General features: G+C 36.7%; 1 protein-coding gene across 5 annotated transcripts in view; it reads left to right on the top strand.

Annotated features, from left to right (window-relative positions):
- SHPRH (SNF2 histone linker PHD RING helicase) overlaps positions 1 to 23669 on the top strand; it is a 56393-nt gene extending 32724 nt beyond the window's left edge. For 3 of the 5 annotated variants that reach the window (XM_074862924.1, XM_074862923.1, XM_074862925.1), the window contains 12 exons: positions 3142 to 3315; positions 3647 to 3709; positions 4837 to 5062; positions 7576 to 7719; positions 9019 to 9120; positions 9934 to 10005; positions 11778 to 11966; positions 17378 to 17470; positions 17990 to 18076; positions 18513 to 18691; positions 20741 to 20821; positions 22925 to 23669. In XM_074862924.1, coding sequence (XP_074719025.1) covers positions 3142 to 3315; positions 3647 to 3709; positions 4837 to 5062; positions 7576 to 7719; positions 9019 to 9120; positions 9934 to 10005; positions 11778 to 11966; positions 17378 to 17470; positions 17990 to 18076; positions 18513 to 18691; positions 20741 to 20821; positions 22925 to 23021 — 1507 coding nt within the window. In that variant the 3' untranslated portion in view covers positions 23022 to 23669. The other 2 variants (XR_012628176.1, XM_074862926.1) reach the window with 2 other exon arrangements.
- The last annotated feature ends 693 nt before the right edge of the window (positions 23670 to 24362 follow it).

The raw sequence follows: 24362 nt of genomic DNA on the forward strand, positions 1-24362 counted from the left end.
CTGGAAGTAAGCATATCTTTTATTTTTCAGTACTTAACATAATTCTATTGAATAATCTAAGTAAAGATATAAAACTTTACCTCTTCTTCAAAACTCAGAATTATGCTGAGAAGGAAGAAGGAAATTCTGTTCAAAACAGATATTGGGGCCACCCACCTGGAAAGTAGGTTTGCAGGAAAGGACCTTGGGGGTTCTGGTGGACACTCAAGTTGAGCAAGATCGATCTATGTGTCCTTGTGGCAAAGAAAGCTAATGGTAGCCCGCACTGCATTAGACAAAATATTGCCAGCAGGTTCAGGGAGGTGATCCTTTCTGTCTACTGAGTGCTGGTGAGGCAACACCTGGAGTACTCTGTCCAGTTCTGGGCTTTCCAGTACGAGAGAGAGATGGACATACTGGAGGGAGTCCAACAAAGGGCTAAGAAGATGATGAAAGGACTGGAGCATCTCTCGTATAAGGAGAGGCTGAGAGAGCTGGGACTGTTCAGCAGTACAGGGGGGATCTTCTCAATGTATAAAAATATCTGAAGGGAGGTGCAAAAACGATGGAGATAGGCTCCTTTTAGTGGCACTCGCTGACAGCACAAGAGGCAATGGACACAAACTGAGACACAGGAGGTTCTCTCTAAACATCAGGAAACACTTTTTACTGTGGAAGTGACTGAGCACTGGCACAGGTTGCCCAGAGAGGTTGTGGAGTTTCCTTCCTTGGAGATATTGTCATGGTTTGAGCCCAGAGGGCTACTGAGCACCATGCAGCTGCTTGCTCACCCCTTCCCCCTCAGGGATGGGGAGGAACAAATAAAACAAAAGGCTTGGGACTAGATATAAGGATAGGGAGGTATGACTCACTCATTATGGTCACAGGCAAAAGACAGACTCCTTAAGGGAAGAAAAAGAACATCAACTTGATTTGAACATCACCAACACTTAATTTTCCAATCAAAGTAGGACAGTGAGAAATACAAGCACATCTTAAAACTATCTTCCCCCCCACCCCTCCCTTCTTCCCATGCTCAGCTTTGCTCCTGATTTCTGTCCCTCCTCCCCCCGCAGCAGCGCAGGGGGGCAGGGAATGGGGGTTGCAGTCAGTTCATCACCCATTGTTTCTGCTGTTCATTCCTACTCAGGGGGAGGACTCCTCACACTCTTCTCCTGCTCCAGCATAGGGTCCCTCTCATGGGAGACAGACCTCCACAAACTTTCTCTGACATGAGTCCTTCCCACAGGCTGCAGCTCTTCATGAACTGCTCCAGCGTGGGTCCCTTCCATGTGTCACAGTCCTCTCAGCAACAAACTGCTCCAGCACGGGCTTCCCTCAGAGTCCCGGCCTTCTTCAGGCACATCCACCTGCTCTGGCACGGGGTCCTCCATGGGCTGCAGGTTGGCATCTGCTCCACCATGGACCTCCATGGGCTGCAGGGGGACAACCTGCCCTCTCCCCACGGGCTGCAGGGGAGTCTGTGCTCTGGCGTACCTCCCTGCCTCCTCCTCCTTTCTTCCAGCTGACCTTGGTGTTTGCACAGGTATCTCCCTCACAGCTGCTCACCATCCTCTCAGGTTCCTCTTCTTAAATACATTATCACAGAGGCACAGCCACCATTATGAATTGGCTTGGCCTTGGCCAGAGGTGGGTCTGATTTGGAGCTGGGGGAGCTTTGAGAAGCTTCTCACAGGGGTCACCAATGTAGTCCCCTCCCCAATACCAAAACCCTGCCACACACTGACCCAACACAGATACTCAAAAGCTGCCTGGGCATGGTCCTGGACAACCACCTCTAGGTGACCCTGTTTGAGGAGAGATGTTGCATAAGACAACCTCCAGAGGCCTCTTCCAACCTCAACCAGTCTGTGAGTCTGGATATGAATGTTTCATAGTTAAGTGTTATTTTAGAATAATAACATCTCATTCTGATCAAAATTAATTTGAGGAAATGTTTGTTTGCATGTTCACACTGAGCTCATGTGCCTGTGCATCTGTCTATATGCTTGCCCCTGTCATACTGGAAAAAAAAAATATTTTCTTTTATCTCACTTGAAATTAGTTATTTAGGAAGTGTCTTTTTAAATTATTGCTGCTTACAGGTTGTAGAAAAGTGACTCAACTGTCCCTTTTATAAAATAGGGATAAAACTTACTTTTATTTTAGTATATGCAATAAAAACTTAAAACCCAGTGTTTTATGAAGTATTACTTGTCAGTGGTGGAAGCAACAAGTGCTGATCTCTAGCTGAGTATTAGAAATGGTTAATCCAGGATATAGTGTGGAAGATTTTTATAAGTCTGGAATATTTGGCAACTGTGATAGTATTAACAACAGACTTACGATTGCCATTTACATGTATTTTCAGACTACCTCGATAGACAAACTCATCTATTCTAGTTTAAAATATATATTGCTCAAGTAGGTGATACTAAATGCCAAACTTACTGCTGTTAAACCTGTGCTTTTCTCTCCACACTTTACAAAAGGGATGTTTTGGATCAAACTTTCCATATGGGGTCTTATAATACACTGTCTTGTATATGAATGCCGGACCTTGTATGAATGGTGCACTCTCAGTAAGAGACATCTGCTCACAGGAAGAACGCAATATGGGAAGTGCTTAACTGGTGTTCATGTTCCCACTCCAATCAAGAAAGACAGCTAGGTTTTATGAAAATAGTTCGCTGTCATGTCCATTTAATAATTTTAATTTTGAAAGCTAACTTGCAAAATGCAGTATATTTTTTTGTGATGGGTGTATGTGTCTGCTGTGAATTGCACAGGTGCATTGAAAATCAGTTTGGTGGCCAACAGGTGCAAATAAGACTATAAGTACGTGTGGTTGTTTACCTTTAGTAGATTTGTGTTGTGGACCAGAATGTTGCAGATTGGTGTTGACTACTAATATTCAGTCACATTTCTCAAGTCTTGGAAAGAGTCCTTCTATTCTGCAAATACCAGGCATCATCTTGGGGGACACAATGGAATGATTTCTAACAGCATTACATGTAGTAGTAATAAGCATTTGCTTATGATATGAACTGTATATGTTGTCCTAGTTTGATATTTAGCTGTTTCTCTTCTACTTCAAAATACTGAATTAAGTTTGGATTCAGTGACTCAGTGTGCAGTTAGTTCCCTTTTTCTTTAAATCAGATTCCGTGACTGCAGAGGCCTTCAGTACCTGCTCACAACCCAGGTGGAGGAAGTGAAGAAGTTTCAGAAGATTGTAAGGGAAGCAGTGAAAAACTTAGAAGGCCCTCCCTCTAAGCAGGTTATTGAGGCTGCCACTATCTGCCATTTGCGACCTGTTAGACTTCCACTTAACAAGTATGTCTTGAAAGTAGAAAATATGCTTTAGATGTGTACTATTAAATTTTCTTTCATTTGAAATAAGAGATTCAAGTCTTTATTCTGTACTCAGGGTTTGTATGCACACAGATATCACAGATCTGTTTGTTAGAATCATGACCTTACTTTGGTTTTATTCTTATAAAATCTTTTCCTGTCAGTGATTATATTGAGTATACATAAGACTGTTAAATTGTTTTTTTTTTAATGACTTTGTGTGGTTTTATATGTTGGAATAGGGAATTACAGGAATTACTTTGGTTTCTGATAAAATTCTGAGTGCTTCTGTTTTTAATCTTCTGTATTGCAGCTGTGTCTTCTGTAAGGCTGATGAGTTGTTCACAGAATACGAGTCAAAGCTCTTTTCTCATACGTAAGTTTATAGCTTTATAAACTTCTCACTATTAAAAAAAGTGAAAGTTGGTTTGTTTTACATTTTCTACTTTAAGCTTTCTGAAATAACTTTATGAATGCATTACAGCAACTTCTTGCTAGTGGCCTTGATAGTAATTTAATTAGGTTTAATTTTCTATATAAATTTAATTTTTAAAAGTTGCATAAAATACATGCCACTTTTTCTCAAGCTGCTATAATATGACCATACATTTGAAATGAAGGGTTGAAGTGTTCAGAAAGTGCCTGAGTAAATACAAGTATGCTAATTACATGCATATTCCTGTTTGTGCAAATATTTATTTGCAGTCCAGTTGCAAGTGGTATACTACTATACTCGTTCATAGATTTATTTTTTTATTTCTGTATAATTCATAAAGTAACAAAATTTGACTAAAGCTACAATGAGAGAGGAAATTTCAGGCGTGAATGCAGCTGTGAGCTGAAAGAAGGGTTGCACCAGCATATGGTGTGAGAGAAGTATGCATAGGGGACAGTGCTGAGAGGCATAGATTACAGCCCTCTGCATGCTTTCTCTTTGAATTTTATCTCTTATATACCTCGCAGTGTCAAAATTGGATGCAAAAATCTTGAGGTCACTGAGAAAACATTTTGAAAAGTCTTTACCAGTGAGAGCTCTGTTACCTAATGATTTCTGGAATCACTAGGAAACGTTAGTGTGTTTCTGAATTAGCATTATTTGTCAAGGAGGGAACTGGGAAGCTGTAGTGTTCTTAAATAGTGCAATACACAGCAAATTTCGCATCAGAGCTTAACTGCAACTCTTGCTGATTTTAGAATTCAGAATTCCAGATTTTTTAAATGAATGTGACATTAATGACTAATAACTACTGAAAGATAATCAAGATGCATAAGCTACTGATGATTTTGAGGTGACAAAATGGCCTGTACATGATTTCATTGCTGATATTGAGGTCACTGTGTTCAAAGCAAGCTTTTGGGATATCAAGTAGTAAAACAGCTGTTTGTTTGGTTTGCTTCATCCTTTAATCAAATATTAGAAGGCTGAAATATATGGTGAATAAATAGAAATGGATGTGGAAGTACAAAATTAGTGATAAGTATCATGTTGGGTTTGTTTTTAAGTGTTAAAGGCCAAATGGCAATATTTGAGGAGATGATAGAAGATGAAGAAGGGCTTGTTGATGACCGTTTGCCCACCACGAGTAGAGGACTGTGGGCGACCAGTGAAACTGAACGTGCCTTGAAAGCTATTCTCTCCTTTGCCAAAGCTCACCGAATGGATGTTAAGCTAACCGAAGAAGGCAGCATATTTCTGGAACTCTTTGAAGCGTGGAAAAAGGAATATAAGGTACAGTAAATGAGATGGTGATGGAACAGTTGTGTAGTCCATTCAATGTAATATAAACAAATTTAAGCTGAATATGAACAAATCTAATTTGTATTCCTGAAATTAGGGTTTGCCTACACAAAGCTTTTTCACAGTACTTAATACAGGATTTGATTTTAAAGTGTTTATATATGATTAAAGAGTTTCTAAAAGCTATACTGGCTACTAAGCAAATTAGTAAGCTGTGTAATTGCATCTATTAAGACAATATACAGATATAATTAAATGTGTTTATCTGTTAAATCAGAATGTAGCAAGACTCAGCAAATCAAACGTTGGTCCATTCTGTAATTCAGTTTACCTTCAGTCTTGTGTTGGCTACAGATGTCCTTTCACTATTGCTTTATTTCCTGGGTTTTGTTTACTACACAGTGTAACCTGAAATAATTAGTCTCCTGTTGTTCGGATCAGAGAGAACTAAAGGAGTATACTGTGGGTTTCTTTATATATCCCTGTGTGCCTGTGTTCCCTTGCAGTGAATATGTACCAGTGATGGAGAAGGGGAGAGAGCTGTTGCACGAAAGGGTCTCATCATCTCTTACAGCTTAGGTGTAACCAAAAGTGTTTTCTCTTGAATGCTTCTCGTAATTTTTAATTAACACAGACTTCAGCTTCAGTAGAACATGCTTGGTACGCTGGTGTCAGATTTATTGACTCTTTTGTACGCTTTTTTTTTCCAGTCTGACATCAGAGGACATTCCTGTTTCTTGAAGGGTTTTCACCCCTGTGATCTTTCTCCCAGGCCTTCTGTTTCATGGTTCTAGGAAACTGTCACTTAACTTGCTTTTTCCAAGGAGGTTCTGAAAAAGCAGTTTTTCTTGTAGAACTATACTATCCAAGAACTTAATCATTTGTTATTAGCTTTAGCCCGTAGAAGAAGAGAAGATATTCTTGAGAGTGATTTACTTTATGTACCTTAAATTAACTAATGGAATTCAGTCTGTCTTTGTTTTTCTTAGCAAACTTGATTACTGATCACCTACTTACCTCAAATTGGTAGCGTGATTTAGGAGTGGGACTTAATCTGGAGCTGTCTTAAAAAAATTACTAGCTTACAGTGTAACACAGTGCAAAACATTTTTAAACAAAATGACATGTCAATCAGCATTTAGATATCTGATAGTTAAAGTTATTAAACACATCAAGTTGCACTGTTTTCACAAAGTTGGGTCACTTACGGTACCAAAATGCTGGTTGGAGAGTAACGACCTTAGCTGTTCTCATGCTTCGTTATTTTATGTCCTTGGCGTGTAGCAGTTCACAAAAGGACATAAGGTACCAGTTACAAAGGCATTGCTATATGTTGGGGATTTTCTGCTGCAAGTTGGGAATGCAGTCCCTTTGTGTCCTTTTACTTTAGGAAACAAAAGGTGGGACTAATATGCCAATGAGAATAGTTCCTTTATGATTCTATCTGTTGTGACTTGGAAATACTGATTCAGTTGTCCATACTATAATCTACATTGAGCTACAGGGATGATACTCTGTAAAATAACCCTTAAATCTGAAACAAGCTGCCATTTTTTTTGCCTTTTTTTTTTTTTGGCTTAGTTTCTCCCTTATTTTAGTTTAGTTTCTTCAGTTTTGGGGGAGTAAGCACCTTTCAGTTTATCTTCTGTCCTTACCCGGTATACCAGGTTTAATAAACAGCAATTTTATGTTTGTAATCTAGGCATAGCTCAAAACAAATGCTTCAGTAATCTTTCTTGAGCTAAAAGAAAAACTCCAAACAACCAACACACCCTTCAGCAACTGAGTGTTTAGAAATATCTTTAAAATTGAAAAATCAGAAATCAACAAATAGTAATTTTTGGCATTTGCAAAAGGTCTTAGAATTTCAGTCAGATAACTAAAGATTTTTTTATAAGTATGTAAATAGTGGAAAGCTTGGGAAGAAATATCTTACAGTATTATCAGTAATTGAGAAATAGTGTCAGTTTATATGTATAGTATACTTCCAGTTGTAGCCATTTCTGTTGTAGAAAGCCAGAATTTACTTTTTCTTGGGATAATTGAATCTGATGTTATCTTCACCTTGTGCTTGTCTGTGCCTTTATGGAGACCACTCAAATTGTTAACATTTCTTTAAAACTTGCTTCATCTTTAAGAAGCAGTCTTAGTACTGTAATAGCTACCTGTTTAAAATTGCTTAATCATTTTTCCTTATTTTATTCAGCATTTGCTTACTCTTGTAAGGCATTTTGTTTCTGAATTTTTAGTTTCATTAGTTATTGTAATAGTTGTAGAAGAAATGAGACAGCTATTTATAGTTTTTCATAAAGAGGCTGGAGAAGAAAGTAGGCAAGATGATCTCTATACTGTTTGTTTTCCTTCATCATTTGTTGTTGTGTGAATTACTATAAAAAAATATTATCCCTTACTCCAAAAAGATTTTCACATTATATATTGTATGGTAGAGTCATATAAAAGGAACTCAACTCAGTTCTACTAATTTGTGTGGGCTTTTCTTACAGTTACTTCATGAATATTGGATGGTACTTAGGGATCATGTGTCTGCTATTGATGAGCTGGCAATGGCTACAGAACGGCTGAGAGTGCGTCATCCTGATGAGCCGAAACCAAATCCACCAGTTCTCCACATCATAGAACCGCATGAGGTAAAGTACTTGGCAGGAAAGAAATGGGTTTTTTTCTGAAAGAATCTACCTCCTACAAAGATAAAAGCTGTATCTAGATCTATGTGTAAGGTCTAGAATATGCCTCTGTTTTCATTTCAGAAAGCCTTGGTGGACTAAAGAGTTCCTATATATTTCTATATTCAGTGTATGGGCCTTTTTGAGCTTATAACTCTTATTTTGATATATTTTTGTCAGCCTTCTGACTGTAAGAGTGGCATGTTTCCAAAACACTTCTGTCCTTTCAGCAGCAGGTGAAGGCTCTGAGACCTTTCTCTACAATTTGCCCAGTTTTCCAAGCTGGTGTTAAAAATCAAGTTGACCTGATTTCTCACCCATATTGCTACTTTCCACAAGGACCTAAAACCATCAGTAAAAACCTAAAAGACAAATCTTTTTTCAATATCTTGGAATTTCTGAGCCACCTCAGAGATACTTTCTGTTCATGAACATAAAGACCATGCTGGGTTGATTTAACCTCTTAATTTTTTTCTTTTTTTCACCAATAGAAATATGTTTTCAATAGAAACATTTTGTGCTTTTTTTTCATTGAGATTCAGTGTTAGATAAAAGTGCTTCTTTTTTTTATGTAGGGAAATAGATTTTCATCTCTGTATTAAAGCAACTTTTAAAATGGAGACTTAACAAATGTTTAACAAAGTCTAAGATTTATGTATATATTTGCAACCATAAAAGAAACACGCATTACTTTGGCCTTCATCCTTTGGGTACTTGCCTCTTCCGCAGTAATACCACTGCCAACTGTAATTAATCTAAAAAGGAGTCAGCTTGATGTTTCTATCTTTGTATAGGTTAAATGAAAAGTGGAATCTTCTAAGAAGTATAAAGAAAGTAGTTAATTGTTTCTTATACATTGTTTTTGGAACCAGCAGTAGAGTCTAGGATCTATTTGACTGTAAGCAAATAGATGATAAATTGAATGAAATTTGAAAGAAGCTTTTAAAAGACTAAGTTACTTTTAAATTGGTTTGGTCTCTGGGAAGAGCCAATAATGCAAATAAAACAAAAAGGAGCAAGTTTGGATACCTCCTGGGTCTCAGCCTGTTCACAGTACTGTGTTCATACTGGGTACAGGAAAGGAATAAATAATCAATTTTGCCTGGGGAGAAGCACGTCTTAAGTTTACAGCATGAGCTGTTCTTCTGTCTGTCCCCAATAAATTATTCAGTTGAATTTTGCCAGAAAATTAATTTAAGCTTTATTGTAAAACTTAACAATTTTTTTTCTTTTTTTAATATGTGTTTAATACTGTTTCCATAGGTAGAGCAAAATCGAGTGAAACTTTTGAATGACAAGGCAGTTGCCAAATCACAGCTTCAAAAGAAATTAGGACAACTCCTGTATCTCACTAATCTGGAGAAAGTAAGGTTTACAGTTCTTGGTCTTTACCAAAGTGATGCATTCTATTTACCTAGTGGAAGAAACCTACCATTATTTTTATTTAAAACTTACATTTTAAAGAAAATGTATTTTATGTAAAGATTCATTACGTGTTGAGCGTTTTAACCATCTAAAACTAGTGCATAGTTTTATAACTGTAATTAAGAAAATAGCCAAAATATATAATAAATAACTTTATGACTACAGAACAGCTGAACACTGAATTTCATTACAACTAACTGGGCCATGTTTAGTAGAAGCTTTGTAAAATTATGTACCTCTCTGCATACCCTTGCTATTTTACAAAGAGCTTACCTTCTTAAACAGAGGACAAGCGGGTCTGTAGGTTAAATAAGTGTAAAAAAACTAGACAAACCTAATGTATGTTATGTTACTTTAATCATAGTGCTCAAGTAAGTACGATTACACTGAAGTAAGCATAGTTAAGCATGATTAAGTATGTTTAATTGTTTTTACAACAATGTGGAGCTGTTAGAAAATATGAGGAGTTTCTTGTCTGAAGCTTGTATTATACTAGGATTTTTCAAAGCTGTAGTAGACACAGATGGTATCTGAAGAACTGCAGTATGATCAGTGCTGCTTCTACTTACCATAAATTACATATTTTTTTTTCAATCCTCAAGGTAGACCTATTTATTTATGATGTTTTTTAATTTGCTCACACAGGTTTTTTTAAGGACTTCATTATTAATTTTTTCTAGAAGCTTGTTCTAAATATAGAACAACTTTTTTATTTGTTGAAACAGAAAGTTTATATTTTTTTCTGCTTTATAGTCTCAGGATAAAACTACTGGGGGAGTTAACCCAGAACCATGTCCGATCTGTGCACGTCAACTGGGAAAACAGGTAAGATATTGAGTCAGCAGTTTTGGTTTTAGAACATCTTTACCTAGATCTGAGTCAGTTGTATGTTGACTTTTCAACATCTGATTTCAAATGAACATTGTATTGAAACAGGAGAAATAAGCCCTTTCCTGCAATGTACCAGCCAGCCTTTCCACTGAAATAACATCTTGCTCAGATGCAAGCACCTCTACTGCTGTTGAAATCTGCTTAAGTGTTTGGACAAAAGTGTTCAAAAATGTGTGTTGCTGATTGTTTTATAACTCTAAAGTTTTGCTTTCATACTTTTGTCAGAAAAATTTCTGTGCCATTTATAAGCTAATAGAATGAAGCAATAGATAAGCTTCTGTATATACTGTTGTATTTTACTGTAACTGCTCTTATTGATAGTATTTTTTTTTTCTTCTAGCCTTTAAAGAAATGGGTATTAGCTATTTAAACAGTAGTAAAAACCAATAGAATAAAGACTACAATCTGGATTTCTTTCCCCACTACTCACCTGTTGAACTGCAGGAATTGAAATCTAAGTGAGATTTAATCAAAACTGATTTATATCATAAAGTGCAAAGCCATAATTTATACTTTACTTACCATGCATTAGGTAAAAACATGAAAGAACTCCTGTACAGTCAAACTAAATTGGCTCCTTTCTTAGGGTAGCTATTTTAAGGTGTTTTAGCTTCTGCTAGCTTTATAGATATGTGTAAGCATGAACCAGTGTCCTGCCACGTTTCCAAAATCTCCTCTGTGCCCTTCTTCCCAGGGTGATACAGGATTTTACAGAGAACAGTTGTTTGCCCTATTAACTGCCAATATGCTTCATCTCTGAGTTGGAGGAGCTCACTGAAAGGAAAAATAATCTTTTCTTTAACTTTGGCTGAGACTGCCACTTTAGATGATAGTAGCCTTCATGTTCCAAGGAACTTTTAAAATTCTTTGCATCCCGTTGCTGCATGTTTGAAGGAACATTACAAAGCCTAAAAGATCTTTCGCTTGATAATCAGGCATTCAGTCAATTCCCTCTGCTGCCTGGACCCATGAAAACGGTTTTTTTTCCCACTTGGAATGGCCTATAGAACAGACTAGTACAGAGTATGACATTATTTCTAGGTGCAGAAGCACTGGTTTACAAATTCTCTGTTATGGAAGGTCATAAGAAGATGTTCTAGGCCCGCAAAGGAAGAACAGCTTCTGCAATGCAGTGTTTTGTTTCTAATGCATTCTGTCAAAAAAATGTATCTCTTCAAAATCTTCTTTCTTCCTAAATCCAAAGACATCTATGATTTGACAATAGGTAAAAATAAAGGCACTTTCTTTAGGACTTCTTTAATAAAGATTGATCTAGTATGAATATATAGATAAAGACTTTTATAGAAGGGCAATACAAACATTTGTGTAATTGTTTAAAAAATGTTGTAAATACTTAATCTGTGTACTTAATCTATGCATTAAGAATCGTCTCATTCATAGAAATGAAAGACTAATGTCTTTCATCAAGTTTAAAACAGCGAAAATGCAAAAACTGAACAATAAATGCAGAGAACTTCTGTGGATCATGAATCTTTCTGTGCTGGAAGACTTTGAAATCCAGGCTTTTTAGCAGCTGGAGTGCTAAAGATTCTAAAATTCTTTAATTTTTATCTGATGAGTTTTGTGAAAATAAAGTAACGTTTTTATGAAAATGTAGTTTACCATGTATTAGTGCACTGTTTTTCTCTTGCATTGATCCAAAACTGATACTGTGCTATGTTGGTTTCTTTTAATTCCCTGCATAGTGGGCAGTGCTGACGTGTGGACACTGTTTTTGTAATGAGTGTATAGCTATCATCATAGAACAGTACAGCGTTGGCACCCGCCGGAGCTCAATTAAATGTGCCATTTGCAGGCAGACAACATCTCATAAAGAAATATCATATGTCTTCACTGCAGAAACCGCAAATCAGGAGGATGATATTCCTGTAAAGGTATGTTGTTTATATGAGCTTTGTGGCGCAAGCTTTCAGCGGTGCATATTTGTTGTGTTTTGTTGCATACTGCATTTAGGCAGACAAATCTAGCATATCATTTTATAAGTAGGTTCACTTTTATAATTTGTTTTATTTATAAGAGGTATAGTACTTTTTCTTTTAAATTGGACATGATTTATATAGGCCTTTCTTGCAGTGTAATCAATGTTTCTGCATTTTTCCCCAAGGAAGGACACACATTTTCATGTCAAGTGAAAGGTTTTTAGTTTGTTTAGAGTTTTTTTTTTTTTTACTTATCCTTTTCATAACTTAAGAGTTTTGGAAACAAAACATGAAAAGAAATAGTGTGAAAGAGGGTATCTTTTTAACACCCACTGTTTAAATGTGCCTGAGGAATAGCCTTGTATGTGAGTTACAAAATTACACATCTGTTAATGTACTGCTATCTTGGGGGGGAGGGAGAGAGGGACGACAGCTTTTGATGAGCTTTAGTTATGATTTGGTTTTTACTCATTTGACACTGGGTAGAAATAAATGCTGTTTATATGCAGGTGATTAGTTGGGCTTTTTTTGTTGTTGTGGTGCTCCTGGCTTTTTTGTAGCTAAGGAGAGATGAGGCGCTTTGGAGTTACGGTTTTACTATGTTTGTTTGAAATGAGTGGTTTGAGAAAGCTGCCTGTACTATAAGGCTGTTAGGATAATGTAAATATTTTAAATTGATAAGTCTTCATTGTTAGCCAGAGAACTTAACTCCTGATTAAAATTAGTCGTCTGGAATGTTTCTTGAGCTACCCGAGAAGTAGAGTAGTTGTTTTGCATTTTGCATACCTGTGTAATATTGTCTGCTATACAAACCATAATTATGAGGAAAAAAAACCAATAGGGGTGAATGAACATTAAAACCTGAAGGGAGTTTATATCTATGCTTCCTCCTTCTAACTTGTCTAATAATAAATTACTGGACAGGTTCTAATGAGTATATTCAGTAACTTGACCCAAAGTTTATTCAGTAATAAATCAAATCACAGTAAAGAAAATAGAAAAAAATTAATCCCATAAAATATTATTTATCATAAACAATGCTTTTAATTGGAACCTGTTGACCATGAATTTGTTCTTTGAAGAAAGGTTTCTCTGGTGTGATGTTGGGGACATTCTCTTTTCTTTTCCCTGTAAGTGTATCATCAATAACATGGTTGTGAGGCCACTTCATTCAAGCTCATCCCCAATTCTTTTGATCTAGTTGTGTGGTATAAGCTTTTTCTCCGTGTTCTAGATGAGTGTTGACTCTCTGCAGCTGGATACTCTGCAGGTATTCTTTCTGGGGTTTTTTGTTGGGTTTTGTTTGAAAAATCAGAAGAAAAACTTTGGAAAAACTATTAGTGTTTCTTTCCTATCTGCATTTTAAACTTGTTGGTATTTGGTTAAAGCCTCACTGACTCGATATATTTACCTACTGAAATGATGATTGTTGAATAAAGAGTGACTGCTGGTCTTAAAACAGCTTCCTGGCTGGGCAATTTCTTTCTCAAGGCTTTTTACTGACAATGTACAGCTTTGTTGAAGGCTGGTAGCTGTATTCTCCACTGTGAGTTTCTGTGTTTATTCCTTTTAGCATGACTTTCTGAGGAGAATAAGGTCTTTTCATTGTACTATCTTAGACCTCTTCCTTAATTTAGCAACCCATAAGATCTTTTCAAACATCTTGAGAGAGAGTCTGAGTTTCAAAGGTAATTCACTGTCTACAAGTCTTATTAAAATAGCCATACGCATAAAGTATGTCTCCTACTTAGCAAAATACTGTGACTTGACTTTCCCCTTACTACAAAAGATATCTTAAAGTTCAAGTTTGTAGGGGAAACTTTATTTGTGTAACCTGTGTGCCTTCCTAATGACGAAAGTTAATGAACTTCTAGACACAAATGTGTAGGAAATCAGTCCTGATTGCACTGCTTTATCTACTTTTCTTGGTAACAGAGGATTTTCATTGGGTTGAAGGCAGGGATGGAGGAAGAGACAGTTATCTCCGTGAGTCTTCAGTAATACTGACACATATGTAATGCATAGGTATATTTTTGCTTGCACAAATCTGTTATAGCATACTGTTAAACCAAAAAACTGTGGTTATTGCAGTTGTGGGAAAAAAATAGAGGATTCTGGACTAAAACGCAAAGGTAAAAGGCTAATATTGGTAATATATTGATTTAGATGATACTGCTATCTTTAAAACATGATTATAATACAGAGTTGGACATACCAATCGTAGTTTTAATCTGGTTAGTACAGTTAAAAGTGATAACGAAATGTGCTGACAAAGAGTTCCATGGTATCTGTGCAAGTCTTCTTGAACCTTGCGGCTATATTAGGGTTGCTGGCCTGTACTGAAGTCAATGCTACCACGTTCACACTAGTTACGTCAGCCTCCCTGGACAACTGGAATTCTGTTTTATGTGTAGATGCTTCCTAAATCAAATTAATAGATTTGAAGTAGTTGACAGCATGTGGCACCAGGGGGAGTAAATAGGCTATATTTTTGAAGTGCTAGTTATGAGGACCTTGCTTCATACATGTTTTTTAACAGATTATTTCCTCAGGGTTTAGAGATACCACCATGTTTCTAACAAAATTTCAAACATGTTTCATAAATTACATTAAAAAATAAATAGAATAATTACATTTCATAAATAAAACAAAAGAAGCATGTCATCTACTGTTCCATGTAAAGAGTTGTAGTGTTCTCTTGAAGTATTTCTGCATCAAAAACTTCAGGCAAAGCAAAAATTTTAATTCTGTATGAATTTACACGTCATCTTGAGCAAGGCCCATTCTTATTTCATGAAAAATGAACAATTTATACTGCAGCTTCACTGTATGTACTATCAAAACAAGCAGCATTGATAAAAATAAAAATTTCTGTCTCATATTCCTTTAAGGACAGTTAACAAAGAATAAGTTACTATGGTTTCTATAGAATACTGAATTAAGATCAATATCTCGCAGTATATATATGAAAATTGTGTGTTTTATTCAGCGTTTATATTTTCATCTGAACTTTCTCAGTCTCTGGTCTCAGTATTCAGTACCCTTATTTTATTTTTTTTTCTTCTGTTATGTACATCTTGTTCTTTATTGTACCAGCACTAGCCATCTTAAATTAATGCCTTAGATGCAAAAGGACTACTGTAAATGGAAGCATTTTATACTGAGAGGGGGATATTACTGGCATCCCTGCATGTTTTGGTTCTGTAAAAGCTTCCAGTGTCCAGTCAGTATTACAGTGGGTATTGCCAGCCTGTCATCTGAGACAGAAATTGTTTGTTAGAGGGTAGTTCTGATTCTAATGTGTGCTGTTCCATAATTAATTACAACTAGCTAATCTGTTTGTAAATACTCATCTGTATATTCAAGAAAATTACAAACTCAAGGTGTATGGGTATTCAGTGGGGTAACATTCTTTTAAGGACAGACTGAAAACAGAGAACTCATATAATATCAAGGGTTCTTCTATCGGTTTCATCTCTCCATAAATATTGAGAACAAAATTGAAATTTCTTGTGTGCTGTGAACCAAAGCTTTAGTCAATTGTTAGTTCAATGACAAGTCTAATATATATAGTGTGTTTAATATAATGTAAGCGGAGGGATGGAGAACTTTGCACATTTGTTATCTTGGCTAAAAAATAGAGCAAAAAGACTGTAACGACTTTGGTCATTGTGGTGTTCTTTTCTTCACCATAGTTCCTCTGACTGACCTTGTACAAAGTCACATTTGTAACACCTGAGTCACAGGAAGTCTGAATGGTGGAAAAATCAACAACAGTGGCTAAAGCTACTATCTCTTATAGCAGGGAAAAATAGGACCTATGGTGAGGTCCGAAAAAGGCTCTGAGGAAAAGACAATCAGAGCAGATGAGCCAGAATTGTCATCACTGAGTAAGAGATGAATGGTATTAGAAAAGCACATAAATGACCCTGGAATATGTGGGAAATACCAGAAGTTAGTCTTGGATCTCCTAACTGTAGGTGGTTATGATTGGCGGGCAGCTGCTGTAGGGCTGCAAATACGTCATTCAGCTCTGCAGATCATAACACCTACTGACATATGCATTTTTAATTGTCTGTCTGACTTTTGGAAACAGTGTTAATGTCTACCAGGTGCAGCAGAGTTGACATGAAAAAAGCTGGTTTATTTCAATGTCTGTTACACAGAGTCACTATGGAAGACCCTGGGAAATAAAATGGTGCTGCTTACTGCAGCCTTTGGTAAAACAGTCTGCAGAAGGTCTTTCACCTGCATTTCTGGACCACTGGAGCATTCATTTAGCTGCATAATGTATGAATGGTCAAGCAGCCCAGCATTGGTTCCCAACTTGTGCTTAGTCTGCTGACATCCTTCACCACCAATTCTGCAAGCAGCATAACTTCAGTAAATTTGATCTGTCATCGTAGCAAGCCAACATAGTTAATTCAATGTTCAGATGACAGGTGCAGACAGAAATAAAACAATTTTATTGTCCAGCTGAATCTAGTGCAGCTTGAAATTACTATGCATGTAAGAACCAGTAAGGAATTAAATAAGGGCTTCTTAAAAAAAACACATTAGGTGAAATTGCTGTAATACAGGTACATACTAAAGGAAATAGAGGGAGATACTAAAGAACTGTTTCTTGGAATCCTCTTCCCAAATTATGGGGAAAGGGAGGAGTACAGAAATCAAAGTGGACAAGAAGTAGAATGTAGTAGAATGTAATTAATGAATCCAGTAAGCACTGAAATACTTCCGAATGCAGAGTGTGAACATGTTTTCATTGCAGTGCACAATCCTTCAAGAATTAATTCAATTTACCAAATTCTTATTATTTTAAATATAATTAACAAGCTTCACAGTACTGAGAATATGTTTGATGTTGCCAGAGTGAGAAACAAAATCAACCAAAATAGTGTTCAGATAGATATTTTGTTTGGTTGGTTGTTTTGGTTTTTTTTTTCATTGCCAGTTTTCAAGAGGGGTGAAGGGAGGGAAATTTAAATGTTCTTTTGGAAGGTTCTTTGAAGATTGTGCCACCAAGTTAAACCTCAGGAGGCCTAACTGACATGTTTGGTGCAACTGCACTGCTTGGGCTATCCATTCTGCCTCATGCAGAACTAGGTAGGTGTATTTGTGTGGCACTTCATTCTTCCGTGTACTGCACGTGCATTAATACACCGCTGACCCTATAGCCGTGCATTATAAGGGAGGTATAAAAGCAGTTCAGTGCTACTTAACCTGCCCTTCCTTCAGGCTGCTAATTTTTAAATTTGTGTAAGATACGTAAGAGTCCTAATATAACATTATTTAATAAAGCAATGAATGCAGAAGGAGTTGTTTAATATCCTGTTTTACTAATGCGCTGCTTTGACTTTTTGAAGGGAAGTCACTCCACCAAAGTGGAAGCTGTGGTCCGAACACTGAAGAGAATTCAATTTAAAGATCCAGGGGCTAAATCCTTAGTTTTCTCAACGGTATTAATAACCATTTTCTGTCTTGTCTTTGTGTGTGTGTGAGTTTAAAGCTGTCATAATATTTTCAGGAATTAGTTTAGCTACCAAGATGTCGAATGACTCTGTACAGCCACTTGATTGTTTTGAGAATTTGTAGGGCAGTTAATGTAACTGGGACATGAACAATGATCGTAGTCAACAGATGTAAAAGCTTGTTGCTTTAAAGGACAAACAGATTTATATGGGAGCATTAGATATTCTAGATATTTTTAAATGTAATGTCTAGATATTTTTAATACATTGTAAAACTTTGGCTACCAATTTCTCTTAATCAAGCTGATCTTTTTAGTTACATTTGTTACTTAGTTTTATGAAAGATTCAGTTCATGGCACACATTTTCTTCTTTTTTTTTAAATTGCAAATGCTAGTATTTTGAATGGCCTTTTTCTCTACTCTTAGGGAAGTTAATTAGTATATTTTAGTTGTCATTGCTGTTTGTAATGTTGAGTTACTTGTATTGTGTGTTTGTTTTTTTACAGTGGCAAGATGTGTTGGACATAATTTCAAAAGCGTTGTATGACAACAATATGATTTTTTCTCAGATCAATGGAATTAATAAATTTCAGGTACATAAAGAATATCTTTCTTAAAATTATTTTCAGTGGGGAAAAATAGTTTGATCCTTTTACTTCATTGCTTCATTTGAGAAACTGTAAGAGCAGCAAATTCGTTTGGCAGAAGCTTTGATACCTAACTCATTAATTCTAAAAATCATAATCACAAAAAGCTACAGTTTAAAGCCTTTGGAGATAAACACTACATTCACTTCTGAGAAAGAAGTGTTGGCATGGATATTAAGGATGAGACACACTGATCAGTGTTACAAGAAGTTCTTGTCTTCCTGATATCTATCGAGTATCTGTTCTGGGATGACAGGTCTTAGGTCAGTCAGGCTGCAAGATTGTCTGTAGTAACTGCTGTAATTTCTTGAAAATACAGAGATGTCCCCCACACTCTTTACTGAGGAACCTTTGTTACGCTCCTGTGATGTTTGCCTTTTAGGAAAATCTCTCTGCATTTAAATATGATCCCAACATCAATATTTTGCTGCTGCCTCTTCACACTGGTTCCAATGGACTAAACATCATTGAAGCAACTCATGTTCTGCTTGTGGAACCCATTCTGAATCCTGCACATGAACTACAGGCCATTGGCAGAGTACATCGTATTGGCCAAACAAAGTAAGAGTTAAAATTACATTGAGTGGTTTAGATGTGGTTCAGAATAGAACTGCATACTGTAATCAGAATAAATCTAGTTCACTGAACTTCTCAATTTTGGACATGAGAGTATTCATAGGAATCCTGTTTTTAAAGATGATCATATAAGGGACAGAAAAATAAAAGTAAAAGTTTGCAAAAAATACCCAATGTGTAGTCCTTTTTCGCAACAGAGGTAAGAAGCAGAAACAAATTGCATTTAGGTATTTAGGAAGAGTGTAGGCTCTCGAGTCAAAAATCCTGAAAAACCTTGTTCAGCTGCTGCCATATTTTATTCATGCTATTGATGCCTTATTTCTTAACTTTGAAGTTCTGCTTGTAAGCATGTCCAGAAATGTCTTACCTTTGCAGGTCTGAGCAACTCACCATTTATGTCCTATGTGGCAAAGTTCAGGTATGGCCCTTCCTAGTTTCCTTGAGGGGCTCCTAGCTGGTCATTCCCAGCTCCAGATTAGGAGCTGCGTAAGTTGTTAGGGGGTTTTGGGGTGTTTTTTTGTTTTAGTTTGGTTTGCTTTTTCCAAAAAGAAAGTTGTAACACACATTCTTTAGAACTGATAAATTATTAAACCACAGTTCTGCCCTCACCCCTGTCTAAATCTTTTTGAAGACATTAATGAGTTTGCATATCTCTTGTTTCAGTGTTGTAGATTTTACATGAATAGTACTGAACGCTTAACAAAGGTTTTGGAAAGTTTGTCCTCAACAGATAAGAGCTGTATGTTTTTCCTTAGGTTTCATGTCACTTGAAAAAATAATTTTAAAACCCAGCACATGAAGAAGAAAAATAGCTGGAATCAATTCTGGAATAATTATATTCTAGAATAATAGTGTGGTTTGTGTTCTGGAAATGGAGGCAAAGTGAGAGGGCATGAGTGAACATGTATGTGAAAGAATATTTATGAACAGGTGGATATTTGAGTGTGTTGGTAGATTTTTGAATTAACTGTGAGTGCATAGGAAAGATTGATTGCATTATAATTTTACATGATGCTGGCACAAAAGGTCTGGCAAAAACCTCACAATAAAACCAGCAAGAATAAGTGCTGTACTTCTTAAGAATAAGGCTTCAGCAAGGCTTATTTGAAACAAGGGCTGTGTCCAAATACAGTGAGCATAAAGGAATATTCTGTTTGGTTTCACTGGTAACTATTACCAGTTCAGTTGAGTTCTTACTTCTCTTTTTTTTGGGTAGACTGTCTGTCAATCACAAAGTATTCCCCCAGCATTCATCTGTGTAATGTTACCTGCCAGTTTCAGCTTAAGATCTGAAAAGCATCCAAGCACTTTCAAGGGTTCATATCTTGAAAGATGTTTTATTGGGGAGCCTGGAGCAATTTCTCATTTTTGTCTTTGGATCTGACTTTTTTCCATTTCACTTTCTCATGCCTGGCATTTCTTTTTTTATTACAGCTTTTTTTTTTTTAATTTCATAAATGGTGTTCTTGTTTTATGTTTATTGTCATTTTGGGTTTTATATTTTACTGGTGTTCACAATTACATGTTTACTGACTTTAAAAAATTACAGAATTTTGCCAACTTCACAAACAATATTGTTAAAACTCTGGGAATGAGCTTTAATTATCCATTACACTGAGCTCTGTCTCTTGGACTGATTTGTGACAATGCAGTGTAAACATTGTATGTAACTAGTGGGCCAAAGTAATTTCTTTAAATGACAGGCTAGGCTCTTAAGGGCTGTTTGTTTATAGTAGGGACACAGAAAGCAGAACTTCAGCCAGCATCTGCTTTAGGATTTTAGTTAATACAGCTCATATTCATTTAGTATGTGATCCAGACAAGTGGAAGTGTGTGCTCTGGGAGGCACTAAACGTCCTTAAATTTCAGTGGAAGTTGTTAATCACCTTGATTTCTTTCTCAAAATACAGAGGCATTTTTTCGGCACTCTTGCAATAATTAGTATGAGACAAAAATGTGCTCTTGAACTTTGACAGTAACAGCGTAACTTCTGCTCACTTCTGGTCTTGTTTTCTTTTTTTTAAATGCATTCAGATCTACCATTGTTCATAGGTTCCTGATAAAAGCAACAATAGAAGAGAGAATGCAGACTATGCTGAAAACTGTAGATAGAAGGTATGTGTTGAATTTTTTAAAAAGATCATTATTGCACTGAAAATGAAATGGTGATTCTCAACCATAATTCTGTTAGTTAGGTATGAATATCTTATATATAGACTTCAGCTGTTCTCCTTCAAATTGTTTTGATGGACAAAAAAGTTTTAAGACTTTAAAAATTGATCTTTTAACCCGGTTCCAGTAACTTGAAGCTTAAAGTATTTTAATTCTATGAGGAATATTTTAGTTATATTTTGTATACTTTATTTCATAAAAGCCCAATTAATAAATTACATGTTATGATTTATCTTTTCAGTTTACCTTTTCCCTTTAGTATAAAAGCATTGCAAATAATGGAGTGATACTAAGGCCACCAATGGAATAACAGCATATAAGCTCTAATACAGGACATTAATTATTTCTTTCATTATTTTTAAATTCTACAAACTTTGTCAGTGCTGTGTCACACTGGTTGGTTTTGCAGTCAGTGCAGATGCTAGTTCATAAGTCAGTCTGGTGTGCAGACACAGAAAGCACTTTTCACTGTGTTCATCTTTTCAAAATCTATAAGCAGTGACAGTAGGAGTGGAAGACAACACCAAGTTGGGTGGGAGTGTTGATCTGCTCGAGGGTAGGGAGGCTCTGCAGAGAGACCTGGACAGGCTGGAGCGATGGGCTAAGGCCAACTGTAGGAGTTTCAATAAGGCCAAATGCCGGGTGCTGCACTTGGGCCACAACAACCCCCAGCAGCGCTACAGGCTTGGGGAGGAGTGGCTGGAGAGCTGCCAGTCAGAGAGGGACCTGGGGGTGTTGATTGACAGCCGGCTGAACATGAGCCAGCAGTGTGCCCAGGTGGCCAAGAAGGCCAATGGCATCCTGGCTTGCATCAGAAATAGCGTGGCCAGCAGGGACAGGGAAGTGATCTTACCCCTGTACTTGGCACTGGTGAGGCCGCACCTCGATTACTGTGTTCAGTTTTGGGCACCTCACTACAAAAAGGACATTGAATTACTTGAGCATGTCCAGAGAAGGGCAACGAAGCTGGTGAAGGGTCTGGAGCACATGTCGTAGGAGGAGCGGCTGAGGGAACTGGGGTTGTTTAGTCTGGAGAAGAGGAGGCTGAGGGGAGACCTCATCGCCCTCTACAACTACCTGACAGGAGGTTGCAGAGAGCTGGGGATGAGTCTCTTGAACCAAGTAACAAGCGATAGGACAAGAGGTAATGGCCTCAAGTTGTGCCAGGGAAGGTTTAGACTGGATATTAGGAAGCATTTCTTTACAGAACGGGTTGTTAGGCGTTGGAATGGGCTGCCCAGGGCAGTGGTGGAGTCCCCATCCTTGGAGGTTTTTAAGAGTTGGGTTGACATAGCGCTTAGGGATATGGTGTAGTTGGGAACTGTCAGTGTTAGGTTAATGGTTGGACTAGGTGATCTGCAAGGTCTTTTCCAACCTTGATGATTCTGTGATCCTGTGAATAAAAGTGGTATTTACATTCTTTATGCAGAAAGTATAAGAGGCTTGTACCTCTTTAACTATATTGTATACACATAACAACTCTAGGAGGTGGCCTTGGTTTAAGAAAATTAGTTATTTTTCCAGTTTTTTGCCTGTTAAAAATTATGAGACTAAGAATTTATGTGCTTATCTTTGGCTGTAGTTATGAAAGATTTCAGCTTTAGCTTTGAAAGAATGATTTAATCAGTTTCTATATCTGTAGAATAGCACTGCTTTGGCATATGTAATTCAGATAAATACACAGTGGTTGCATGATCCAGTGAGGGCTAATGTTTTGAAAGTAATATAAAACCTTATGCTTGAACCTGAAGCCAGTCCCTTAAATGTTAAGAGGGCAAAGCAGATTATCCCATGTTCTGCTGCCTCTGCAGTGTTTGTGGTTGACCACTGCTAGGGACAGTAGATGGACTTTGTATCTTACTCAGAATGTGCGAGAGAAGTAGCTGATCAGTGTATGTATTTTCCGTGATAGAAAGTGTATTTTCCTGCTGAGCTTCAAAGCTGAACAGTTACTGTACTGTGAACCATGTGGTCTGTCTTCAGTGCGTACAGCTTGTTACTTAAGTTGATTCTTCTCTGATGTCTGCATGCAACTTTTTCCCACAGCCACACGAGCTCCTCCATGAAACAGTCAGAAGCCTCAGTTCTGACAGTGGCAGACTTGGCTGACCTTTTTACAGAGGAAACTGAAGAACTTGAGTAAAAACATTGGTTTGGCCTAATGAAATCAGAAAGTACATGACCTAATTAGCACTGGTATATAATCCACTTGATCTGTCATTCCTGTAAACATCTAACATTTGTCCATAACAGCTATTGGAAATCAGAAAGTCTTAATTGTTACTGTTTTATTCTGTGGTGAAGTTCTTAGCAGCACACAGTTCTGATAGCACTGGAGAAAACTTGCACTTTGCACATTATACAAACACATGGATATTATTCCCAAAGAGCATTTGAGCTGGATGCTAAAACTGAGATTTTTGGACCCTTAGCTGAGAGGATTTTTACCATCAGGTTTGATTGGCTAGTAGCTCAGTCTGAGAGCAAAACTATGAGGGTGGTTGGGTGGGAAAGAGAAGCAGAAAACACTAAAATCTAATTTTTTTTACTGTACAAAGAATTGTTAGAAAGAATGACTGTACATTAATATTCTTCTAGAAAGGGCTTGTTAGCATTTAATGCAGAGTTACTGAACGTCTTACTGATAACACTTTAAATGACTAATCTTTACTAATAATTTGGATATTTGTATTAGGCTTTTAGATATTCATAAAGATTTGTGACAGTTAAAGAAATCATTGTTAATGCTTACTCATTGCAAAATGATGATAATTAAATTATGCTTTTTGGATGTGTGTTGGTCTGGTAATCAGTTAAATACTTGAACTTACTGTTCATGTTTTCACTTATTCTTGAAGCCATGACTAATTTAGTGCTTTGTTAAAAAAAAAAAAAGTAATGTATTCATTACAGAATTTTTAAAAAATTAATTGGTTAAGGTGCTGATCACTTCATAATCATTTGGTGGTTGTGTACATTTTCTCACACTGATTTTTTTGTCTAGTTCTCCCCCTTAAAGATGCAGCAATCTAAATACTCAAAATAGATGAAATTAAGGTAGGCAGTCTAATTATTAGATACCTAGTCTAAGTTAGATAATCAGTGGAGAGAGATGAAACTTGTGAAACTTCATCCTTAGATATGCAAGATCACTCTATCCCATCTCTATTGACAGAGAGTTTAGAAAACAAATCTAGGCTAACTTTTAGATTGCTGAAAGTAGGCAAGATAAATTTTAAGCCTTTTGGCATAGGTCATGGATACACATTTACATAACAATTTCTGAAGGTATTACAGATGCAAGCTTAGTTATGCAGTTGATGTTAAACAGAATTTTGTCTTTACAGACTGGGCAAATGGATATGCATAAACAGGCTACTTCCCTCAAATTACAATATTTACTGTTTCAGTAGACGATGTTTTCTGTGTATTTTAGAAATCTTGAGGTTGAAATTGAGTCCTTTAAGAAATCTCATCTTAGAAT

Source organism: Strix uralensis, chromosome 3 (genome assembly GCF_047716275.1).
Source record: "Strix uralensis isolate ZFMK-TIS-50842 chromosome 3, bStrUra1, whole genome shotgun sequence".
Lineage (NCBI taxonomy): Eukaryota > Metazoa > Chordata > Aves > Strigiformes > Strigidae > Strix > Strix uralensis.